Genomic DNA, 21,232 nt, shown 5'->3' with positions numbered 1-21,232 from the left:
GTGACCCGGGAGATTCGGCGTCGGAGGGAACGCGGATGGGAAAGGCGGTGGAAATCGCGACGGAAAGAACTGCAGCGCTCTGATTCGAGGTAAATTTGTGAGACAATAGGATCATAAATGCACCTTCGACGTCTCCAGCAATTCAGAGCTTCCCATTGTGTACGCGATCGCACTAGAGATCCAGGGTCCTGCCCTGCTGACTGCTCTGCCTCATCAACTCACACAACCGTATCACGTCCGCAGACACACCTGGGTCAACTGGCAACAATTTCGCATCATTTGCATCCAGAGCTTTTGCGAATTGATCATAGAACGTAGTGTATCCTTTACTCTCCACAGGTTTCACCTTGCTAGTGGTCATCCCACCCTCACTAGTGGTTGTAAGAATGCCATGTTTACTTTCACCTTCCTCCCCATAATTTTCCTGCCCTGGTCGAAGGCCGTTCTTGAGCTGATCCTCCTGCGGGTCAAGGTGAAACTTCTTGAAACTGCCCTTTGTCCCTCGTATCCAGAATCTGAGCTGGTCGGTCTCAGGACTAACCACACCAGCCTTCGCCGTGACCATCAGTCCGTCCTCGTAGTGCAGTAGAGCCGTAAAGGAGTCTTCCAGACCAATCGTGTTACCCTCCCTCTGACTCCCAACAAATCCAGTAATTCGTTTCGGTAAGCCGTATAGGTACACAGCCTGATCCAGTAAATGCGTGCCTAAATCAAATACAGCAGAGTAATTCGCCGGATCCGTCTTCCAAGACTGTGCTGTAGGCATATCAGGCCTATGTCGATCGAAATGCGTTTCGAACTCCGCAACACGTCCTAAAGACCCCTCACTAACGAGTCTCCTGACAGTCAGAAAATCCCTGTCATATCGCCTATTCTGATATACTGTAAGTAGCACATTATTCTGCTCTGCAACCTTGACCAGCTCACGAGCTTCATCCGAAGTTGGCGTGAACGGCTTCTCGACTAAGACATGTTTCCCTGCCCTCATAGCTTTACTCGCGAGCTCAAAATGGCTGTTTGGTGCTGTGCTGATGACCACGACGTCGATGTCCGCATCGTTGAAGAGTTCTTCTGTGCTGCGGTATATTTTAGTTCTGGGGTAGTCGTTGCTTGCGTCGTCTTGGGGTTTGGGCGTGCGCTGTACGATGGCGTCGAGCTTGAATTGTGCGGTATCTGTGATGAAGGGGATGTGGAAGATTTTGGCGGAGAGACCGTAGCCTATTATGCCGACGCTGTAGATTTTGGACATTGTATGCTAAACGATCAGTTGATACCAAGAAAGAAATGATGGATTTGGAATAGGAACAGTCCTCGGTGGTATTGTCCTTGAGCTTTTCTTTAACGATGGTACTTAGATGAGCAAGGCAGTTTATATCTAGAGCACTAATTTTCTATGACTCTAGAATGAGATGCTCATGCTGCTTGGCAAAATTTCTCTATTACTTTTCATGTTGGGGAACGATCAGCTCGATTCGGTTTAAGAGCAGCGACTGGAAACTGCTGTGAATATGCGTGGGAAAGACTCCAAAGTTTGATCGAACTCTGCATGATATGTGTCTACGCTTAGACGTACGACGCGCTTCGAACGCGTCGAGCTGAAACTGGTGAAATTTGAAAGAATCTCTACAGCCTGCCAATGTTACTTCTATGCTCCGTATCTGACGCAAGCTGCATCTAACGCCGCTATGAAGGACGGCTTGCTCTTGTACGCCATGAGTAATGCCCAGCCCAGCCTATAGGCCAAACAAAACGCGGTTCCCTTCACGGATCACATCCTGCTCACCCTCACTCATATTAGGCAGAATCTGAAAGGACTGGCCAGGGAATCCCATCGCTCTCTTCGCCGCTGGCTCGATGAAGTTGCTTGACCAGTCAACCTTCCCTGCATAGTTCTTCTCGCCCTCACTACCAGCACCTGGAAAGTCTGGTGGTGGAGAAAGAACGCTAGCAGATTCTCTTTGCCTCTTCAAGGCATTCAGGTTCGACCTCGTCAAGGCACATGCTGGTATATACAGCACAGAACTGTCGCCCTTGCCTTTGTGCTCGGCATCGACTGCATGAATAGTGTCACAGTGCCATGCAACATAATCACCAGGCTCAACCTTTGGGATCGAAAGCATTGTATCTTGCAGCTCAAGCTGTGGATGTGTTTCTGTGTTGTACTCCTGTGCTGCAGCTTGTACGGAGCCAGGAAATTCCGATGAGTCGAGGTTAAGCTCATTTGTTTCAGGGTTGAAGAATGGTCGCAGAATATGATAAGCTGATGCATGGCGCAGCAGAGGACATACTTTCAGAGTACCTTCACCAGGTCCAGTTGAGCTCATCGCCAACCAGCCTTGGAAGAGCCGAAACATTGAGCAAGCTCCACCACCATTGTACATATCCATGTTGGCGTCGAGTCGATACCGAGCGTCATATGGATCGTATTTCTCCCACTGGCCATCGAGAATCTTCTGGTAAACCTTAGAATATGTCGGGTCTTCCCATCGCTCAACACTCCCTCCATCTGTGTGTGGTCCGAGTGCGAACTTCGCATCGCCTGGCTGTCGGATCCGCAGTCGATCTGCATAGGACAAAGGATAAGTCGTTGAAATCTCTGACTTCGGATCAGAGCTGTGCCACAACGTCGTGAGGAATGATTGCGTTCGTAACATGTTTGGATGTCCTCGTGCTAATGTCTGTGATGGTGACCAGTATAGCTCATAAACTGCAGGACTATCTGGTGGAAATGCTTTGACTCGAGATTTGTTGGCGTCGATGTATTCAATTGCCTTCTGCTTCAGCTCCAAGGCATACGACCGTGGCAATACACCTCGTACGATACCCACATCTCTATGTCTGATCGAGTCCAGGAAAGATTGAGGTACAGATCCATTTTGAATGTCGGAATATTCAACCTCAGCCACGACTTTGTTGCCTTTCCGTCTCACTTCAGCGATTTCACCCCTCAGGCTCGACAGGAGACGATGCCACGATGCTGTCACTGCCTCCTCGTTGCCTTGGATAAGGGTCTTCTTGAGCTGACTGTATCTAGGTGGAAGTGGTGGAGCCTTCCTTCCTGATAGGGATGGGAACACGCTGCTAATGTCGCCAGCCTCTTTGGTTAGCGTTGAGGCTGCTCGAGATATGTTCTTCATTGACATGGTGGTATCAGACTTGACGGACAGTCCTGTGTGATGATGCTGGTGTAGTTGAGGGAGAATCTCATCCTACTGAGGCGGGATGCCTCTCTTTTATGTTCTGTATTGAAGCCGACGGACGACACAAAGTCGAGTATCTCAAGCGGTTGGCATGCTAGATTGGGTTTAGGGTGCTATTAAGGCAAAACCTCGGACGTTCATTCAGCTTCCATGCATGAATCTTGTGGGGAAGGGTCCAGTGGAGGAATACGTTCGCTTAAGGATCGTATACCCGAGGCTTCCACTCAGATGAGTTTCACGTTGGCAGGCTCTACATCAGATGCAAACCCGGTTGCTCGGTCTAGAGGCTACATGTACTCGTCAAGTAGCAGCCAGTGGACTTTCAGGCAGATACAAATCGTGATCGTGTGAGGGGTATCTGGATCATTCACTTTGTTATGTTGTGATTGCGCTGTCCTGAGTTCTCAACGTTGTACCACGCTTGACATACTGTAGAGAACTTGTATACGACCATCAGTAAGCCCTGAATATTAAGTCTTATACGCTCAGTCTTCCACACACCAAGAGCTAGCTCGACATCATGGGTTCGCTTGCTGTCAATCGACCTGTCAAAGGCAAATCTGCAATTGTTACCGGAGCTGGAAGTGGTATGAATCACTAAATACAGGTCACGGCCGAGCTCATAGGAAACAGGCATCAACTTCGAGTTCGCAAAAATCCTGCTCAACAACGGCTGTAACGTCTTGATCGGTGACGTTACTCTACGACCAGAAGCGCAGAAGCTCGTCGATTCGTACAGCAATACCACGGATGGTCCGAAAGCCATTTACCAGAAAACAGATGTGTCATCCTGGAAAGATTTGCACGCTCTTTTCAGAACGGCAGAAGACCAATTCGGCACATACGATATCGTCTGTCCTGGCGCTGGAATATTCGAGCCACCTTCTTCCGGATTTTGGCACCCACCTGGGAGTGAGAAGTCGAAGGATGATCCTTTTGGCGACCGATACAAATCCATCGATATCGATTTGGTGCATCCGATCCGAGCAACTCAACTAGCCATGTCGCATTTCATGTCTTCGGATCCACCTGCAGGTCCAGACAACATGAAGATTGTGGTCCATATTTCGAGTATTGCTAGTGAAATGGTATTCGCGCCTGTACCCTTGTATGTTTCCAGCAAATGGGGTCTGCGAGGGTTCATTTACACCATGGGAGAGCTAGAAGAGACACGACATATTCGAGTGGCTGGTGTCGCACCTGCGATTGTTAGGACTCCCCTCTGGTTGGAAAGCGAGAAACGAAATATGATCTTGATGGAGGACGGAACTGTGCAAAGCGAGTGGGTGACACCAGTGGAAGTCGCCGAAGTGGTAAGTTATGCCATTCTTTTACCTGTATGTGCTCGGTCAATTGACGACAGATAGATGTACAACATTTGCGTAGCCGACGAGATGACCAATTCTAGAGGAGAGGCAGTATCTCTCAAGGGTGGAAGTCTGGTAGAGGTCGTCCAGAGTGATGTGAGGGATGTGCCGGTATATGGCAATCAGCCGCCGGGAACGGGCGGTGATACCAGAGGTCTGATGATGGCAAACGTCACGCAGGCCTGGAAAGACATGAACGATGCAGTTGGACCGAACTGGGGTAGAGTGTAAGCATCACCTGGTCTGGGCTCCTGCCATAGTGCAAAGCGATGGTGTGCTGTCGAAATGCGCATGAATTTTGTTGAACTCGCAATCAGGTGAGTGTTCTGCCATGAAATATAGTCCACTGGTACTCTACTGCGAGCGAGTCCAAGTAGAGACGTCACCTGAAAATTGTTCGCTGAACTGCAACGTGTCCAGCTGAGGTGTGTGCTTCGGGATAGGATCGAGTAGAATCCGACATGCAGAACTTGGATAGAGGCGACATCTTTGAAGCAGTCGAACCGAGTGTTCTGCAATGCCTGGACGAAGCAAGTCGAACACAATACCAAGCTTCATTGATGCCAGAGAAAGTCGTCTCTACGGCTGAACCTAAGAGCCATTTGCGTCGTGATGGCCTCCAAGGTCACTCTGGAGCATGTCTTTGTCTTCTTACCTGTCACGACATCGATCAAGATCTTATTGCAGGGATTATCACGATACTGAGATTAAAAAAAAAATTACAAACACCAGCATGCATTCCCGGTAGAACTTGAATACACAAATGCGCAAAGTCTTCACAGCCGTATCGCCTTTCCTCAATATGGAGAACGAACCAGTCAGACCTTCCTCTGCCACACGTCGGCGTCCTCGAACACCAACCAAAGGAAAAGAGATAGGAGTCATTGGGCAGGCGTCATGGACCAGCAGCGTGATCAACCTGGTCAACACCATTGTGGGAGCCGGTGTGCTTGCAATGCCACTAGCTATGTCGCACATGGGCATGCTACTCGGGAGTATTGTTATCTTATGGGCAGGCTTGACTGCAGGCTTTGGTCTCTATTTGCAAACGAGATGCGCAGCATATCTTGAAAGAGGATCGGCAAGCTTCTTTGCGCTCAGCCAAATCACATACCCAAATGCTGCTGTCGTGTTTGACGCTGCGATCGCAATCAAGTGCTTCGGAGTGGGCGTGAGCTACCTTATCATCATTGGAGATCTTATGCCAGGCGTTGTTCTTGGTTTTGTCGAAGTGAACCAGGTGGTACCTTTCTTGATCGACAGGCGTTTCTGGGTTACGGCATTCATGCTTATTGTCATTCCTTTGTCCTTTCTGCGCAGACTCGATTCACTGAAATATACCTCCATTATCGCGTTAATCTCAATTGGATACTTGGTTATACTGGTGGTCTACCACTTTGGAGCCAATGACACACTACCGACAGGACACTACCAGACACCACTTCGGAGGTTTACGTGGGCTGGTCCTGTCCCAACTTTGGCCAGCTTTCCTGTTATAGTATTCGCATACACCTGTCACCAGAACATGTTCAGTATCTTGAACGAAATTGCAGACAACTCACACCGACGTACTACTTCCGTAATAATCGCCTCGATCGGTTCCGCGGCAGCCATTTACGTGCTTGTGGCTTGCACTGGCTACCTCTCCTTCGGTAATGAGGTGGGTGGAAACATTGTGGCACAATACGCACCATCTACAAGCACGACCATTGGCCGGGCAGCTATTGTTGTGTTGGTCATGTTTTCCTACCCACTGCAGGTTCACCCATGCCGAGCCAGTGTCGATGCAGTCATAAAATGGAGGCCGAAAGGAAAGCTCTTTAATGTTCTTGCACGACATAATATTACTCGTCCCGATGCAAGTCCTCTACGCTATGAGCCACTTCTCACGCCGACATCCATTCAACCACGAAAGACCGAGATGTCTGACACACGATTCGCGCTTATCACTACAGTCATTATAGTAAGTTATCTTTAAAGTGGTGTAGACCATCCACCTCTTCAACTTTCCCACGATGTCCGTGCACTAACCTCCTTCAGATCCTCTCCTACATCGTCGCCATGACAGTCTCCAGCCTCGAGGCCGTGCTCGCCTACGTCGGCAGCACAGGAAGCACAGCCATCAGCGTGAGTTCCCTAACATCCAACCTGACAAAAACCTCCACTCACACTCCCCCACAGTTCATCCTCCCAGGTCTCTTCTACTACAAAATTTCCAGTCCGGACTCCCCCCTCCACCAACGCCTAATGAAAGAACAAGACGACTGGGACAGCGACTCCGACAACGACAACGAAGACGACCCAACCCTCCCACACCGTCGACCCTCAGTCGAGCCACAACATAACACCGGAAACGACGACAACGACGGTCTCCTCGCGCACTCGATGCTAAGTACCGTCAACACTTCCACCGCAAACATTCTGCGCCGTTCGAAGAAGTGGCGGAGGAAACTTCTGCGTCGCCTTGCGCTTGCGCTGAGTATTTATGGGTTTGTTGTGATGATTACTTGTTTGATCACGAATACGTATTTTGTTGCTGCTCATTAGTCGCAGTCGTCGGGAGAGTATAAATTGTAAAGAGCAAATTTGGAAGTCCCTAGTATAGCATGGCGTCTGGTTTGGCTATACATGCACCAATGGGATACGTGTTGGTTTGGTTATTAGACACGAGGACTGGCTGCATAAACACGTATTTCTATATAGACAATAAATTCTGTGAACGTGATCAAGCATACGTTAATGATCCTTTAATAAACTCAGCAGTATTGCTTGGATCATTCCAATCACAGCAGACGCATGGGTGGTATGGGCCGACCTTTGACTATTGGTGAAATGTTCGGGGAATAAAAACGTCCGTGTGCAAGTCATTGACATCTGCACTCGCGAAGTCCGACACGTGGTCGACAAAGCCACTCGATTAGATACATGCGTATTTAGCCACACAATTGCGACTATCTACCTAAACCTGTGAACATATGCTACTAGTATGCCAATATTCACGCATGGGTATTGTTCAGATTATTTCCACCCCCAGACGCCACAGTAGATAGACCTAGGAACGAGACAAAAACTTTTACAGAGTATATATGAATGCGTATGTGCAGCTTGTATCATGGTCAGCTCGACTAATGTCATCTCAATCCGATGACGCTCTGTGGACCATGTCAGCATTGTGGTGTTCCGATAAGGATGTTGCAGAAAGACTTACCATTTCCAAAGTCCATACACGCCTTATCCATACTTTGAGTATTCCGGGTACACCATCGACGTTCTGTAACTCGACGCCTTCCCACCAACACCTGCGAGCGGGTTTGCGCCAGAACAGAAGCAATTTTTGAGCCATGCCGACGGCATTACCGCCGGCCAGATCGCCTTTGATGTCTGTCCTTAACCTGGCCAACGCCAGACTGCAGATAACTGCTTTGTGAGGCTCGCCTGCCCTGTGGCCCCAAGTATCGTCGTGATCAAAACCACTAGGACTAATTAGCTTGCGTACCGTAGATACGAGGGGATCGCACTTACCCAGCAGTGAGCATTTCTATCAAATGCTGTTCAGTCGTGCCAGTCTCCTGGCTACGTCGAAGGCCTGAGAAGATGCCATTCTGCTGTAGGAGAGCTCTTGCAGCGGCTCGTTTGACCTCGATCATCTCTACCTGTTCGATATCTTTACGTGGTGGAATAACGTAAAAATCCAGATCTTCTCTCAAAACAATGATGCCAGCGCGATCCTGGAGCATGTCCTTGGCAGCACCAGAAAGTGGCTCCATGGCCACAGGATCGTTCTCATGTGATGCTGATGGCGAAGACGATGAAGAAGGGATCGACTGGGCGACTCCTCTGAAAAAGTCGAGCATGTACTGTAGACTTGCCGGGTCATACTATGACTCAAACGTTACATCTCCGATATAGATATTGGGGTTCCCTAGCACCAACAAAGGGTGCAGAGGAGGAGGAGGAGAAGCACGTACGTCTACTGGATACACATCGCCATCGTGGAATGTGCCCATCTGGCCATCGGGAAGTAGGCCATTCGGAAATAGAGAGAGCAGAACAAACTCAGGCAAAGTGAGCAGCTCGTCACGCGACAAAGTAAATTTAGTGCCTCTGTGCCAGTTAGCAAAGGCGTCATTTCGTGCTCCTAGAAGGTCTTACCTCAGATCGAGGGTAATGTGTTCGTCACTCCCAACATCGCCTGGTCGACGTTAGCCTCATCTCGACACTAACTTCTTGCGTGCATACCTCCTAATGTATTTATTGGTGGCCCTGCCGTCTGTTGTACCTGTGTGATTATGCTCGAAGCACCGCCAGCAGCAGCCATCACGTATGTAAATGTTTCGAGTGGACTAGAACCTTCGGTATAAGGTGGTGGGGGCTCTCCGTCGTCAAGATTGCGGCTCGAGGACTCTCCTTTGGTATCTCTAGGTAGCGCAGCCTTAGTCTCGGCTTCACGCTGTTGCTCCTCGTCCTCTGCAAGTGCCTCCGCAAAGGAGGGAGCCGCAGCAGTGGCTAGGATATGTTCGTTGACAGCCTCAGTGACAGCGACCTTGAGACGATCGACCTCGTGTGCAGAAGGAAAGTACAGTGAAGAGAAAGGTGGTGGTTTCGAAGAAGGTGAGCCCGACGATGGTGATTCGGCGCCAAACGAATGTAGAGGAGGTGCTGGGAGAATTTGATCGTCTTGGGAATTACGACGAGGCTGTGACAACTCCGTGATGGGCAGCGTGAGAAGGTAGTCGATCGAAGGAATCGAATGAAGCTTTCTTGGAGGTGAGACCAGTCCAAGGATCGATGCGTCAGCTGTACGCACTGCGCTCGCCTACGAGCGTGGCCTGTGGAAGAGACAGACTAGTCGCGACAAATCGAACGTGAACCCAAAGTCGTAGACGAAAGGAAGCCAGATTGCGAAGGTGGTATGGTGAATGTGACGCGCTTGCTGCTTCTCAGGAAATTAGACCTGACCAAGAGTCTCTGGTCGGCGGATAATAGTCCACGATTGAGTTCCGTCCGAGTTAGCGCTGGAGACTTTGCAAATGAACTTAACGCGTCCAACGCGAACACCTGACGACCTCAAGATCATCGTAGTCAGTAAATGTAGTAATACAACATGCGAGAGTTGAGGATCGACCAAGTCTCTGTCTGGAGCGTCGCGAGTTCGCACGATCGAGGGCTACAAGAAACGGATGCTTGAGTAGCACTTTACCAGCTATACGAGTTCCTGCATGGAAGCTGAACTACGCGGCAAAGCTCAACACTCCTCATTACGTGTCCTGACGGCGGCATGGCAACGTACTGCTTGAGACTAAGAAACACAATACTGTATACATGAAGGATCCTCAGCTTGACACTTCCTGGCTGAACCGTCTAGTTCTTGAAGCCAGCATATTCCGTCTCAGGATACCACGTCTCGTGGAACTATGACTTGTGACGCCCTAACTTCTTGACTTCCGAAAAAGGCAAATAGGGACACTTGAGTTCGGGCTCTCCTGAGGTCTAGTCTTAGCACCCGGCTATATCAAATGGTAAGGTTGAAAGGAAATGGAAAGAAGTACCAGACATGCATTTCCTTGTATGAGTTTGGTTTGCTCTGTTTGCTCCGTAAATGCTCCACCACATCTTGTGCATGGCTCTTAGTTCGCGTTTCGGGTCGCGTACAATTCGTATGCAAGGTCGCAACTTTCTGTACCGAAGCAACGGCTCACTTGTGCCCACACCCTGCAACCCTGATCAGACCTCTCAAAACCACACCAACTCTTTCGCATACTTCGAGTTTCTGAATGGACCCAGATAGGCTGGATATTTGAGCGCAGAAGAGATTGTCCTGGTCAAAGAAATGGCTCGACAGAGTGCTCAGGCATTCCAGTCGTCTTATGCTCCTCGCCTGCGCCAGTATGCGAACTCGCTCGCGGCTCCCGTCCTAGTGACGCAAGCTATACCTACTGCTGGCCGTACCACGAAGAGGGGCACTACTGTCATCAATTATGCAGACGATGCATACGACGAAGAGGATTTTGAGGACAGTGAAGGTACTGGTCGACGACCTACTGGCTTGCGGTCAATTAGGCGCGAAGATTTAGAGAAGAAGGAGCCCCGAGTCGAGAAGTTAGGCAAGGAAATCACGGAGCCGATCGAGGTTCAACCCATTTTTCGCTCTTGGATTGCTGATGGCTTGCGCCAAAGAAGACCACCGTACGAGGTGCCCTATCTTTCTACCACCCCCATAACCCGTTGGTGGGACAAGCTAACAAAGGATGCTGATAGGACTCTTCAGGGTACCCACGCCCAAGCACAATTCCCCCTGACTTTAATCCCCGTCCGCATCGAGTACGAGATACAGCCTAGTCAGCAGGATACGCCCTTCCCAATACCTTCCAAACAGAATGAGCCGGGAAATATATTACTCAACCCGGCATTTCGACGACCAGAACCTTCACCAGGATACAAAATTAGAGACATTTTCATGTGGAATCTGCACGAGACTCTGTTTACACCAGAAGACTTCGCCATTGCCTTTGTGCAAGATCTCGACCTTCCCAATCCATCGATGTTAGTTGCTGAATTTTCGAAACAGATACGGACACAGTTAGAGGAGTACGCAGGAGTTGCCTTACATCCCTTATTCCACACTTCATCCAGACCACAACAGATCGCGGCAAGGGCATCAGGAAACTTGTTAGCACAAAAAGTGGTTCAGAATGCTCAAACTGCGACTGGAACATCACGACCACGGTCAGGATATGGCACGCCAGCATGGGAAAGTGCCACGCCTAGACCAAGTACTCCTGGTCCGGACACACCACAACCTTTCCAGCTGCCGAGTGGAGCACAAGTCACTGCTGAAGCCACACCAATTCCCATCGAAGACCTGACGGAAGAGCCTCCTCAGCAGGAAGACATGTTTCTCAATCTAGACGACACATATCGCTGTATTATCACGCTTTCCATATACCATGCCTCTCGCCTCTTCCAAGACAAGTTCGAATGGTCGCTTCTGCATCCGCCAGGTGCAGCTGAGATATTCGCCAAACAGACATGTGCAGACTTGGGCTTGAACGGCGAATGGGTTCTGGCCATCACACATGCCATCTACGAAGCGGTATTGAAGCTCAAGAAGGAGACCTGTGAGGGCGGAAATACCTTGACCGTAGGCGGCACGTGGGGTCAAGGTGACATCGACAATCAAGCTGTTCGTGCCGAGGCAGGTGCAGGTTGGCGTTATGACGACGCGGACTTTGGTGCTGAGTGGGAGCCTAGGCTCGAAATCCTGTCGAAGTATGAGATTGAGAAACGTGAATTCGACCGTGAGAGACAACTGCGACGACAAAGAAGAGAAATGGCACGCTTCACAAGCACCGCCGGGATGACACCAACAGCACGTGAACAGGAAGCTCAGCAGCGAGGCAGCTATTTCGATTATTTGGGTACTGGCATGGGCGACGAAACACCTCTGATGGGCCGGGGCGAAAGAAACAGGAAGAAAAGGAAACTACGGAGCCCAAGTCCCAGCGCAAAAGCAACACCTGAGCCTCAAGATGGTGGATGGGGTGGTGACGTGAAGGCCTTTGTCAGCGAACAGGACCGCATGAATTGGAGGTGTAGCCACTGTATGGTCTGGGGTACAGCGGTTTGGGCAGTGAGGGGTGGGCCCAAAGGGCCGAGAGTAAGTGACACGTCTATTGATTTCACGTTCGGGCAAGAAGCTAACACAACACAGACACTATGTAATAATTGTGCTATGCTTTATGAGAGGGATAAGGAGTTACCTGCATGGAACAAGGATCTGCACAAAAATCGGCCGAAGATGCCAATGCCTCGTTAGGATTGCAGAAACTGAATGTGAGCGGTTCGATGTACAACAGGGCTTCAAAGAGCTTGGTTTCAATAGCAAGGTGTTTATGGTTGGGCACGAATCGTAACGAGCTATCTTAAGGGATATGTGCAGGATTTATGGTAGGCATGGCCTTCACAAGTCACTGCTCAAGGCGTCAGTTAGAAGAGAGCAATCACTATACTGCTCACAATCTACCTTCGCGTTTTTTGCGCAAGCTCATTGACCATAGCTGAAGCCCAAACTGAGTCAGCCTCATGAGGGATATCGACCCCTTGATAAGATAAGATCTTGCTTCCGGATCTCTTGGCTGCGCTCATCTCAACGGCAAGCGCAACCGCGTTTCTGGCAGCATCACAACAGATGCCAGATTGCCAGACCACTTTGCGCCAACTTCTTGCTTGACCCAAATAATCCTCTCTCCACCGTACTACCCTTGACGTTGGGTTGCGAGTGCTAAGAACTAAGTAAAGATGGTACGCTTTGAGCCCCTACACCTTCTACGAGGGCCGTGAAAGGAAGAAATAGACTGACCCTTGCTTCCAACAGGCTCAAGTCATCTCAAGTTCTGGTCACGATGATATGATAGTGAGTATGTCCTGGCTCAAGCTTCTGAGTGTTTGATGTTGACAGGCGTCTAGCATGATGCTGTGCTCGACTACTACGGACGTCGACTTGCGACATGTTCCTCAGACAAGACGATCAAGATATTCGAGGTAGATGGCGATCAGCACAGGTTACAGGAAACTCTAAAAGGTCACGAAGGGGCAGTCTGGTGTGTGTCGTGGGTACGGCTCTCTTCTACCGATTACAGTGCCGATAGTATGCAGACAAGCTAATACAGACGGTCAGGCTCATCCTAAATTTGGCACCCTCCTAGCATCCTCTTCCTACGATGGCCGAGTACATATTTACCGAGAAATGCCTTCGACGAACCCTTCTCAACCCGCGACCTGGTCCCTAGTATACGCCTCGACAATTCACACAGCCAGCGTAAACATGGTCGCCTGGGCTCCTCCCGATCTAGGCTGCTTACTAGCCTGTGCCTCCTCAGACGGTCAAGTCAGCGTCCTTGACTTCGCAAACAATACATGGAGTCACACTCTAATCTCCGCACACGGCATGGGCGTCAACGCCGTCTCCTGGTCTCCATCAGGCGGCCTCCCAGGCGCAATCGCACGCAAAGCAGACCCATCACAACAAACGACCAACAGACGCTTCGTAACAGGCGGCTCAGACAATGAGGTTAAGATTTGGGAATGGAACCAACAACAAAACACATACACTCAAATGCTATCATTACCAGAAGGCCACTCCGACTGGGTCCGCGATGTAGCCTGGTCACCTACACTGCTTTCGAAAACATATATCGCTTCAGCGTCACAGGACAAAACCGTTAAGATATGGACAAGCACAAATCCAACTGATATCAATTCATGGCAGTTAGCCACCACACTGAAAGACTTCGGAGATGCGGTCCTGTGGAGAGTGAGCTGGAGTTTGAGCGGGAATGTGCTTGCTGTCTCGGGGTCGGACGGCAAGGTGACTTTGTGGAAGGAGAATTTGAAGGGTGTGTGGGAGTGTGTTAGAGAGATTACAGAATAATCCAGTAAATCGTCTTCAAAAAAGATCATAGACAGCTCTCCAATTCAGCACTTTTGCCCAAGAGCCTCGAAATTACAGAATCCCTACAAGCAAAAACAGGCTGTATTCTGTATGTGATGGAATTATAAACGTAGACACTACTGACCAGAAACCGTGACAATCACGCCCGGCCACTAGTCCTATCACAATCCTTCAAGCACCTCAACAACACCTTGAGAACTATCTCCGATTCACGCTCGTCCTTAGGCACCCATATCTTCCTGATACTGCCATATATCTCTTCCAGCACTGCACGAGAACGTGTAACTCTCGCGTATGCGCGCAACAGCCAACAGACCATGGGCTTTGATGCACGGACACGATGGTGGGCTCGAGGTCCGTCAGCGCCTGGTGTGGATGCGAAGGATGAGAAGGAGGCATGGGTCAGGCCTTCTTCGGGTGCACTGGGTGGTCGGTCCCAGTCTTCGTCGTGGTGGCCTTCGTGGAGTGCAGTGTTGATTTCAGTTTCGGGATCGCCTCTGGTGTATGGGTCGAAGTTTTGGTGTTTCGGGCTTGCGAGCGTTGATCCCACAGGGTCGGGTAATGAGTATTCTCCTTCTTCGTCGTCCAATTCAGGCTGTGGAGCTGAGTAATGCGCGTTCTGGAAAAAGGGTGATTCGAAAGTTTCATTCGACACGGACTCGTCGAACTGAGAGTTGTGATAACGCTCAAGCCGCTTCAGTCGTTCTCGTGGAAAAGCTGCCAGGTCAATGACAAGCTCTTCCCACATTGACAGTGTTCGCTGCTTGGTTTGACCACTCTTCGCTGCTTCATTGACGGTTGACATGCCTATCTTCACATCCGTGACAGATGGGAGAGACTGCTCTGACTCAAGTGCGGCAAGTGATGCTCCGTGGTAGATCTTGTTACTTTCTTTGATAGCATTGCGGCAGGCCGTCCACGTCATATCTAGCCGTTGTCTGGTCCATCTTGAACTGGGCCCTTGAGCCGGATGGTGAATGGCGAAGCCTTTGAATAGCAATTGAAAGACGACTGGGAATAGTGGTATGTCAAAATTGTCAAGCATCTCCTTGAGCAAAACTGTCATGCGATCCAAGTCTCCTGAGACCGAAGCATGGTAGGCAAGCATGATTCGGAACGTGGTAAAATCAGGCGTGAGGGGCATGGTATCCTGTAACTCCTGGTGCTTTCCAGGAAGGACCTTCTTCAGGCGATCGCTCCGAGAAAGTATGCGTCCCAGCTGGTTCGACGCCATCTCAGTGCCTAGCTTATCGGAACCGGGTTCTGGATGACGGCGGAAAAGAGTTTCCTCACCATCCTCCGACCAGCCTCTGTACAAGGTGGACTGCATGTCTTTCATTCTCTGGTATATCTGTTCGGCAGCAGTTGGCTCACGTGCATTGATAAGAGAGGCGATAACACAATTGAGAACAAGAGTGTCGACTATTTCTCCAGCTTCAACGAAGTCATGATAAGCCTTTCGCACACCGTCACCATCGCCTCGGAGGCCATGATAGTACATCAAGCTGACTCGGCCGAGACGGTTGAGACGAAGGTTCCTCTTGTGCATCTCAGTCAAGATAGTTTCTCCCAAGGCAAACTTACCTCTTCTCACTGCTATATCAAACAAGATATTAAAAGTGACATTGCCTGAGCGGATCCCAGCTTCGTTCTCCATTCGATGCCAAGCTTCGAAGGCTCGGTTCACCTCACCTTGGTCGATGCGACCGAAAGACCTGCCAGCAAGATAGATAGCTGACGACCATTCTGCTACAGTGATTGGCAGGTTCGCTTGCTGCATCTCGTCAATTAAAGACAGATAGCGAAGCTTCGAGGCCTCGGTCTTGACCCATGGAGTCGACATGCGTTGCAAGAAGAGTCTGATGACACCCTTTGGCAGGTATGCCACGCCTGGCTGTGGTAGCTGCTGATATGCCTCATGGAGAGCACGATTAGATGAGGTATCGTCTATGAGTAGGTCGACAAAGACTTGCATGGCAGCAATCTCCTGTAGCTGATTGTTCTTCAACCGCCGTTGGATCTCCTCAAAAGGTGAAGTGTAATCTTCTTCATCTTCCTCTTCTTGTATTTCGTCCTCATCTTCATTGTTCGGCCGTGTGAAGTCGGCGGAAAGAGTGAAGCTGTAATCATCGAGGATGACAGGCGTAGGAGACTTGTCAGGGGCTTCGGGAGAGAACCGGCTATTGTGAGAGTAGAAGTAGAGGTCAACGAGATTAAGATAGTCTTTCTTGGTCAAGACTGTTCTTTTCGTGGGGCCAGATGTTGCAACAGCCGGCCTGTCCGCAGATTGTGCCAGCTCTTGTTTTGCTTTGGCCAATTTGTCTTCCAAATCTCGTACACTCTTCAGAAGCTTTAGCTGTTTGTCCACATTTGCGGGTCCTTGCTGCACAGCTGATCTTGTCCCATCGTTCGTCTCAGCCGTTCTAGTTTGGCGTCTTCGTTCCGCAGAAAGCTGCTTGGGCACTGCTAAATCGCGTATGTAGCTGACATCGTTGAAGAAGCTGGGTGGCAACCTGGAAGATGCTGCGAAATGTCTTTCGTTGTTGTCGAAGAAATGGTGTAGCCGATGTTCATCGAGGGAATATGCTGGTTGTCGTGGGGGAGTGGTCTCAATTATGAGACGACCTTTACTGTCATAACGCTGATGGTTCAATGAATTCGCTCGAAGGCGAGCAAAAGAGGCACCTCTCTTTTGTTCGCGGTATATGGTACATGGTGGGACATATGATTTCTTGTGCCTCTGACATAGTGTAGCTTGACTCAGCGCACTGTAGAATAGATGTTCGACGGAACGGTTGCTGTTCTCTGTATGTAGAGCTCGGCGTTGACTGCTGAATCTGCTTGGCTCAAGGCTCTGGTGGGTGGGTAGAAGAAAGTCGAGCAGCGGCGCCGATGTTATGGAAAACGAGTCACGCAGGACTCCGGACTGCGACAACTTGCAATGTCGAGGCATAGAACTGCAGACATGGCGGCCTAAGTCATGAGACGAGCCGCTGTTGGTGTCCTGGTTCTTGCTGCAGTATGCTGGAGATGACTTATTATACAGCTGGACTGCCAGTGTCTGAGATTCGGAAAGAAAGCACGCGTCCTATTTCGGACTAGTGTAAATGTGCCGCAGCTGCACCTTCCTCGATATTGTTGTATCGTTCATCGGTATCATCGTAAAACAGGTCATACACACGAAGGCTATCGCGACTGACCACTTTTTGGGTCTAGCCTAGTCCTGGCATCTATAGACCTCGCACTCTTCTCGAACAGCTATTGCAACGATGGGCAAGATCAACCTTACAGCGCTTCAAGTACGAAAGCGTGCTCTCGCTGAACTTCAGTCCCAGCGACTCAAGGTAGCACCTGTCTGGCTCGATGTGATGAATGAGGTACCTCCAGCACAAATTTTGACCAGAAATCAACCACAACAACACTCGGAAGTTCAAGTAAGGACAAAATCTCTACCTAATGGGAGAACGGAGCAAGTTGCGATACCTGCGCCGAAGAGGAAAACAAAATCCGGAAAGTCATCGCGCCTGTTCGCACCCGTCAAGATAAGATATGAAGAAGACAAGCTACGGAAGCAGTTTTTTCAAGATCACCCTTGGGAGCTTGCTCGACCACGAATTGTGGTAGAAACCACTGGCAACCAACACAAGGACTCGGACTATGGGAAGGGCTTAGAACAACCTCTACTACCTCTGTCCGGCGAGTCCGTGGTACAGCGGCAGTTACATCTGCTACATACCGTACCCGACATTACCACTGAGCAAGCCTACGATATCGCCCGACGGGAATTCTACTCCCTGAGGAGGCAAGAAGCTACCAGATTGCGCATTGCAAAAGAAGAAATGCTGCACATGGGGGCCACGCCCGAGAAAGGTGTGTTACAATGGAGCATGCAGATTGAGAACAAGCACTACAACGACTGGGAGGCGTGGGCGAGGGGACAGGTCAGTGAACAGATTCAAAGGAGTGCTGCTTTTAGTGGTGAATTAGCTCCTGCTCCTGAACAACAAATACTTGGTGCGGGCAATCCAGGATCGACCAGAGGTCCGTTCGGCACCCAGCAGCAGCTTTCAGCACGGGTCAACCGAGGCGAAATATAGATAGTGTGGCATATGATCGACCGTCAGGCATGCAGTCCTACTTGGGCCTTTTTCATACTGAATCCTTGACTTGGGATGATATAGCACCCCAGAAATACCTCCAGCGTAGTGAACAACCTGTCCATTGACAAAAGCGGGACGTCCCTTCTCTACGTGCTGGATTGCGAAGGCGCTTGGATGAATTCGGTCCCATCGCTGAGACTAGCAGCTCGGAGTCCGACCAACTTCAGGAAGAGGTCAATTTCCAGCAACTCATACAGAATCTTCGAGACGTGAGCAAGCTAAGCAAAGGCCAGGAGAGTGACTCGTAAGGGGGCAGCACATTTCTCGTCTTCACAGTGTGATCAGTGGGATTCGTGTACTTGCTGTGACATCTTCTTAAATTAATCGCTACGGTGGATTGAAATTGATGCAATTCAGCCGAGATGTCGAAGACCAATGGCAGAGATCGAAGAAGAGAAACGGACAGGGGGGAGAAAGCCATGTATTCACGAAGATATACACTCAGGCTTGCAGGCTGGTAATTCTGTACTACTGACTGAGGAGTGAGGAGCGAAGCGAGCGCCCATGTACGTAGATAACCAGGAAGAGGTCTGCGGCCACTACAAAATTGTAATTCGAACAACCACGTGAGCTCATGTAAAGACATTGAGGCATACTTCTTGACGTTTACGCGAATTGTTGCTTTTTAACATTCCTGTCTGTAGTCTACTTTTACGATCGTATCCGACATCATGCACAACAACTACTGCAACATACTTTCCAGAATCTGAATTTGCTGCAAAACCGACTGCTCACTCGTTCCACCGATCACAGTGCGCTTGTTGATCGACTCTTCGTAGGAGAAACACTGCATCACATCCTTGCCAAACCTGGCGTCAACTTCCTGCAACTGCTGCAATGACAGCTTGTCCATCGGCACTCCTTCGCTCTCAGCCAAAGCCACGACCCGACCAGAGATATGGTGAGTTTCTCGGAAAGGCACTCCTTTGCGGACAAGGTAATCTGCCAGGTCTGTCGCAAGCATGTCAGGTGATAGTGCGGAGCGCATCTTTTCTGGGACGATCGTAAGTGTTGACAACACGCCTGTTGCTATTTGTATTGAGTCAGAGGTAGTCTTAACGCCGTCGAGCATTGTCTCCCATGATTCCTGTAAGTCCTTGTTGTATGTACTTGGTAGTCCTTTGACACTCATCATAAGACCACACATGGTGCCGAAAACTCGACCGGATTTCCCACGGAGTAGTTCAAGAGAGTCTGGATTTTTCTTCTGCGGCATGAGACTTGAGCCTGTGCTGTACGCATCTGCTAGACGAACGAAGCCAAATTCTGCTGTGCTGTAGATGATAAGATCTTCTGCCCATCTTGAAATATGCGTCATGAGCATGCTGGCCCATTGTAGTGTCTCTACCACAAAGTCTCGATCTGCTACTGCGGCCATCGAGTTGTTGATAAGACCGTCGAAGCCCAGCTCCTTCGCGATTGCGGCTCGGTCGATGCCGAAGGGGTTGCCTACCAATGCACCAGCACCGAGAGGTGACTTGTTCACGCGTGGTATCAGCTGTCGTAAGCGCTCGAGGTCGTTCGCGAAAGCAGTCCCGTAGCTGAGTAGCCAGTGTGACCAACGAATGGGTTGAGCACGCTGGAGGTGAGTGTATCCTGGCATCAGGGCACTAATCTCGGCTTTGGCTCGTGCACTTAGTGTCCGAAGCAGAGCTGTGAGATGTTCGTCGAGCAGTCGGAGCTGGTCTCGGAGCCACAGTCGCATGCCGGTCGCAACTTGATCGTTCCTCGAACGGCCAGTGTGTAGCTTTCCTGCTACGCCAGTGCCTATGATCTCACCCAGCCGTCTCTCGTTTGCTGTGTGAATGTCCTCGTCGACTCCAGGTTTGATTTCAAACGTGTTGGATTCCCATTCCTTCAGAACCTGCTGGAAGCCTTTCTCAATGGCAGCGAATTCGTCAGCTGTAAGAATGCCGATCTTCGAGTTGGCTCTAGCGTAGGCAATGCTACCCTTGATATCCTGTGCATATATCGTGCGGTCGAAATGAATAGACTCGTTGTAAGTCACCATCAGCGGATCCAATCCGCCAGTGAATCGCCCTCCCCAAAGCATATTCTCCTGAGGCTTAGAGGTAGCCATGATTGCACTTCGAAGAATAATCGAAACTGTTTGAGCGGGAAGAGGTATGCTATAGCTCGGGTTATTTTCTACTCTCTTACACGTCGTAAATACTGCATATGTTGCGCTCAATTCGACATGATCAACGTTTTATCCAGCTAGGAAAAAAAGACGATTAATTGCGGAATTGAAGAACCATGTCGACTGGATATCGATAAGAAGCTTTGCGTTTACGTAAGCACGGTTTTGTATCGACGTGCTTCCCTCGAAATACAGCCTGCAAAAACCTGCAGCAACTTAATGGACCTCATTGCGAACGAGAGCCAAGCACGAAACATATCACCCAAGATCTACTGCCAACGTTAGGTTTCTCGAGCTAGATGTACAGCTGGAGGTGAGACATCATCGGGTACGATATCCGGACCTTATCCCAATTCGAATTTACGCGTCTTTGACGTGTCGCGCTAACAACAAGAGCTCTTCCTTCAACCTCATATCGGACACTGTCTCGCTTCAAACCCACATCAGACATGGCTCCCGTTTGATTTTACAGCCTGTGTTGTCACTACTTTCACTCCTGCGCTCACTATGCAAGCCGTGTTTGTGCAAACGAAAAAACTTCGGTGTTTGTGCTGCAGGAGGCACAGCAATGCACGCAACTATACGGGAGCCATTCTGAGCACTTCGATTTCTGCCACCATGACAGCTCACAAGATGTCTCGATCAGAGATCTGAGAGGCGCGGCCCCTACAAGCGGGTATAAATAAATATAGGTGTGTCTTGCAAGGCATGCTCAGCATCCTAACTCTGTAAAGGAGAACTAGGCAGGCAGACAGCAGGAGCCTCATGTTGAGCGTTTGACTAGATATGAACTTTGTCGAGAACCCATCATGATCAGCAGCACTCTGGTGCATGCTGGCAACGTTCAATCAGCGAGGTAAGGTGGGTGTTGTTCTAGCACTAAGTAAGTGACAGAGAATTATCCTCTTCCAACG

General features: G+C 49.8%; 10 protein-coding genes across 10 annotated transcripts; 5 read left to right on the top strand and 5 right to left on the bottom strand.

The window, feature by feature from the left end:
* Positions 1–172: 172 nt before the first annotated feature.
* LTR64_005756 (uncharacterized protein) lies at positions 173–1,249 on the bottom strand (the record flags this gene model as incomplete). Its single annotated transcript, XM_064900094.1, has 1 exon — positions 173–1,249. One exon carries the CDS (start codon positions 1,247–1,249, stop codon positions 173–175), a length of 1,077 nt encoding a protein of 358 aa, XP_064753406.1.
* A 484-nt stretch (positions 1,250–1,733) lies between these two features.
* On the bottom strand, positions 1,734–3,143 carry LTR64_005755 (uncharacterized protein; the record flags this gene model as incomplete). The annotated part of the gene is made up of 1 exon (XM_064900093.1): positions 1,734–3,143. One exon carries the CDS (start codon positions 3,141–3,143, stop codon positions 1,734–1,736), a length of 1,410 nt encoding a protein of 469 aa, XP_064753405.1.
* A 577-nt stretch (positions 3,144–3,720) lies between these two features.
* Positions 3,721–4,798, top strand: LTR64_005754 (uncharacterized protein; the record flags this gene model as incomplete). The annotated part of the gene is made up of 3 exons (XM_064900092.1): positions 3,721–3,787; positions 3,834–4,513; positions 4,568–4,798. 3 exons carry the CDS (start codon positions 3,721–3,723, stop codon positions 4,796–4,798), a joined length of 978 nt encoding a protein of 325 aa, XP_064753404.1.
* Positions 4,799–5,369: 571 nt separating this feature from the next.
* LTR64_005753 (uncharacterized protein) lies at positions 5,370–7,114 on the top strand (the record flags this gene model as incomplete). The annotated part of the gene is made up of 3 exons (XM_064900091.1): positions 5,370–6,530; positions 6,608–6,694; positions 6,749–7,114. The coding sequence occupies 3 exons, from the start codon at positions 5,370–5,372 to the stop codon at positions 7,112–7,114; spliced, it is 1,614 nt and encodes a 537-aa protein (XP_064753403.1).
* A 584-nt stretch (positions 7,115–7,698) lies between these two features.
* Positions 7,699–8,885, bottom strand: LTR64_005752 (uncharacterized protein; the record flags this gene model as incomplete). Its single annotated transcript, XM_064900090.1, has 6 exons — positions 7,699–7,719; positions 7,776–8,040; positions 8,090–8,424; positions 8,536–8,671; positions 8,720–8,759; positions 8,807–8,885. 6 exons carry the CDS (start codon positions 8,883–8,885, stop codon positions 7,699–7,701), a joined length of 876 nt encoding a protein of 291 aa, XP_064753402.1.
* A 1,512-nt stretch (positions 8,886–10,397) lies between these two features.
* Positions 10,398–12,383, top strand: SFH1 (Chromatin structure remodeling complex protein sfh1; the record flags this gene model as incomplete). The annotated part of the gene is made up of 2 exons (XM_064900089.1): positions 10,398–12,224; positions 12,279–12,383. The coding sequence occupies 2 exons, from the start codon at positions 10,398–10,400 to the stop codon at positions 12,381–12,383; spliced, it is 1,932 nt and encodes a 643-aa protein (XP_064753401.1).
* A 1,008-nt stretch (positions 12,384–13,391) lies between these two features.
* SEC13 (GTPase-activating protein S13) lies at positions 13,392–14,125 on the top strand (the record flags this gene model as incomplete). Its single annotated transcript, XM_064900088.1, has 2 exons — positions 13,392–13,962; positions 14,097–14,125. The coding sequence occupies 2 exons, from the start codon at positions 13,392–13,394 to the stop codon at positions 14,123–14,125; spliced, it is 600 nt and encodes a 199-aa protein (XP_064753400.1).
* A 32-nt stretch (positions 14,126–14,157) lies between these two features.
* LTR64_005749 (uncharacterized protein) lies at positions 14,158–16,971 on the bottom strand (the record flags this gene model as incomplete). Its single annotated transcript, XM_064900087.1, has 1 exon — positions 14,158–16,971. One exon carries the CDS (start codon positions 16,969–16,971, stop codon positions 14,158–14,160), a length of 2,814 nt encoding a protein of 937 aa, XP_064753399.1.
* Positions 16,972–17,287: 316 nt separating this feature from the next.
* On the top strand, positions 17,288–18,115 carry RSM25 (mitochondrial ribosomal small subunit component; the record flags this gene model as incomplete). Its single annotated transcript, XM_064900086.1, has 1 exon — positions 17,288–18,115. The coding sequence occupies one exon, from the start codon at positions 17,288–17,290 to the stop codon at positions 18,113–18,115; it is 828 nt and encodes a 275-aa protein (XP_064753398.1).
* A 669-nt stretch (positions 18,116–18,784) lies between these two features.
* Positions 18,785–20,258, bottom strand: ARG4 (argininosuccinate lyase; the record flags this gene model as incomplete). Its single annotated transcript, XM_064900085.1, has 2 exons — positions 18,785–18,816; positions 18,875–20,258. The coding sequence occupies 2 exons, from the start codon at positions 20,256–20,258 to the stop codon at positions 18,785–18,787; spliced, it is 1,416 nt and encodes a 471-aa protein (XP_064753397.1).
* Positions 20,259–21,232: the final 974 nt, after the last annotated feature.

The sequence above is a fragment of the Lithohypha guttulata genome (assembly GCF_036872675.1).
Source record: "Lithohypha guttulata strain CCFEE 5908 chromosome Unknown scaffold_4, whole genome shotgun sequence".
In the NCBI taxonomy this organism is placed as follows: Eukaryota; Fungi; Ascomycota; class Eurotiomycetes; order Chaetothyriales; family Trichomeriaceae; genus Lithohypha; species Lithohypha guttulata.
This window is presented reverse-complemented; position numbering and strand designations above follow the sequence as displayed.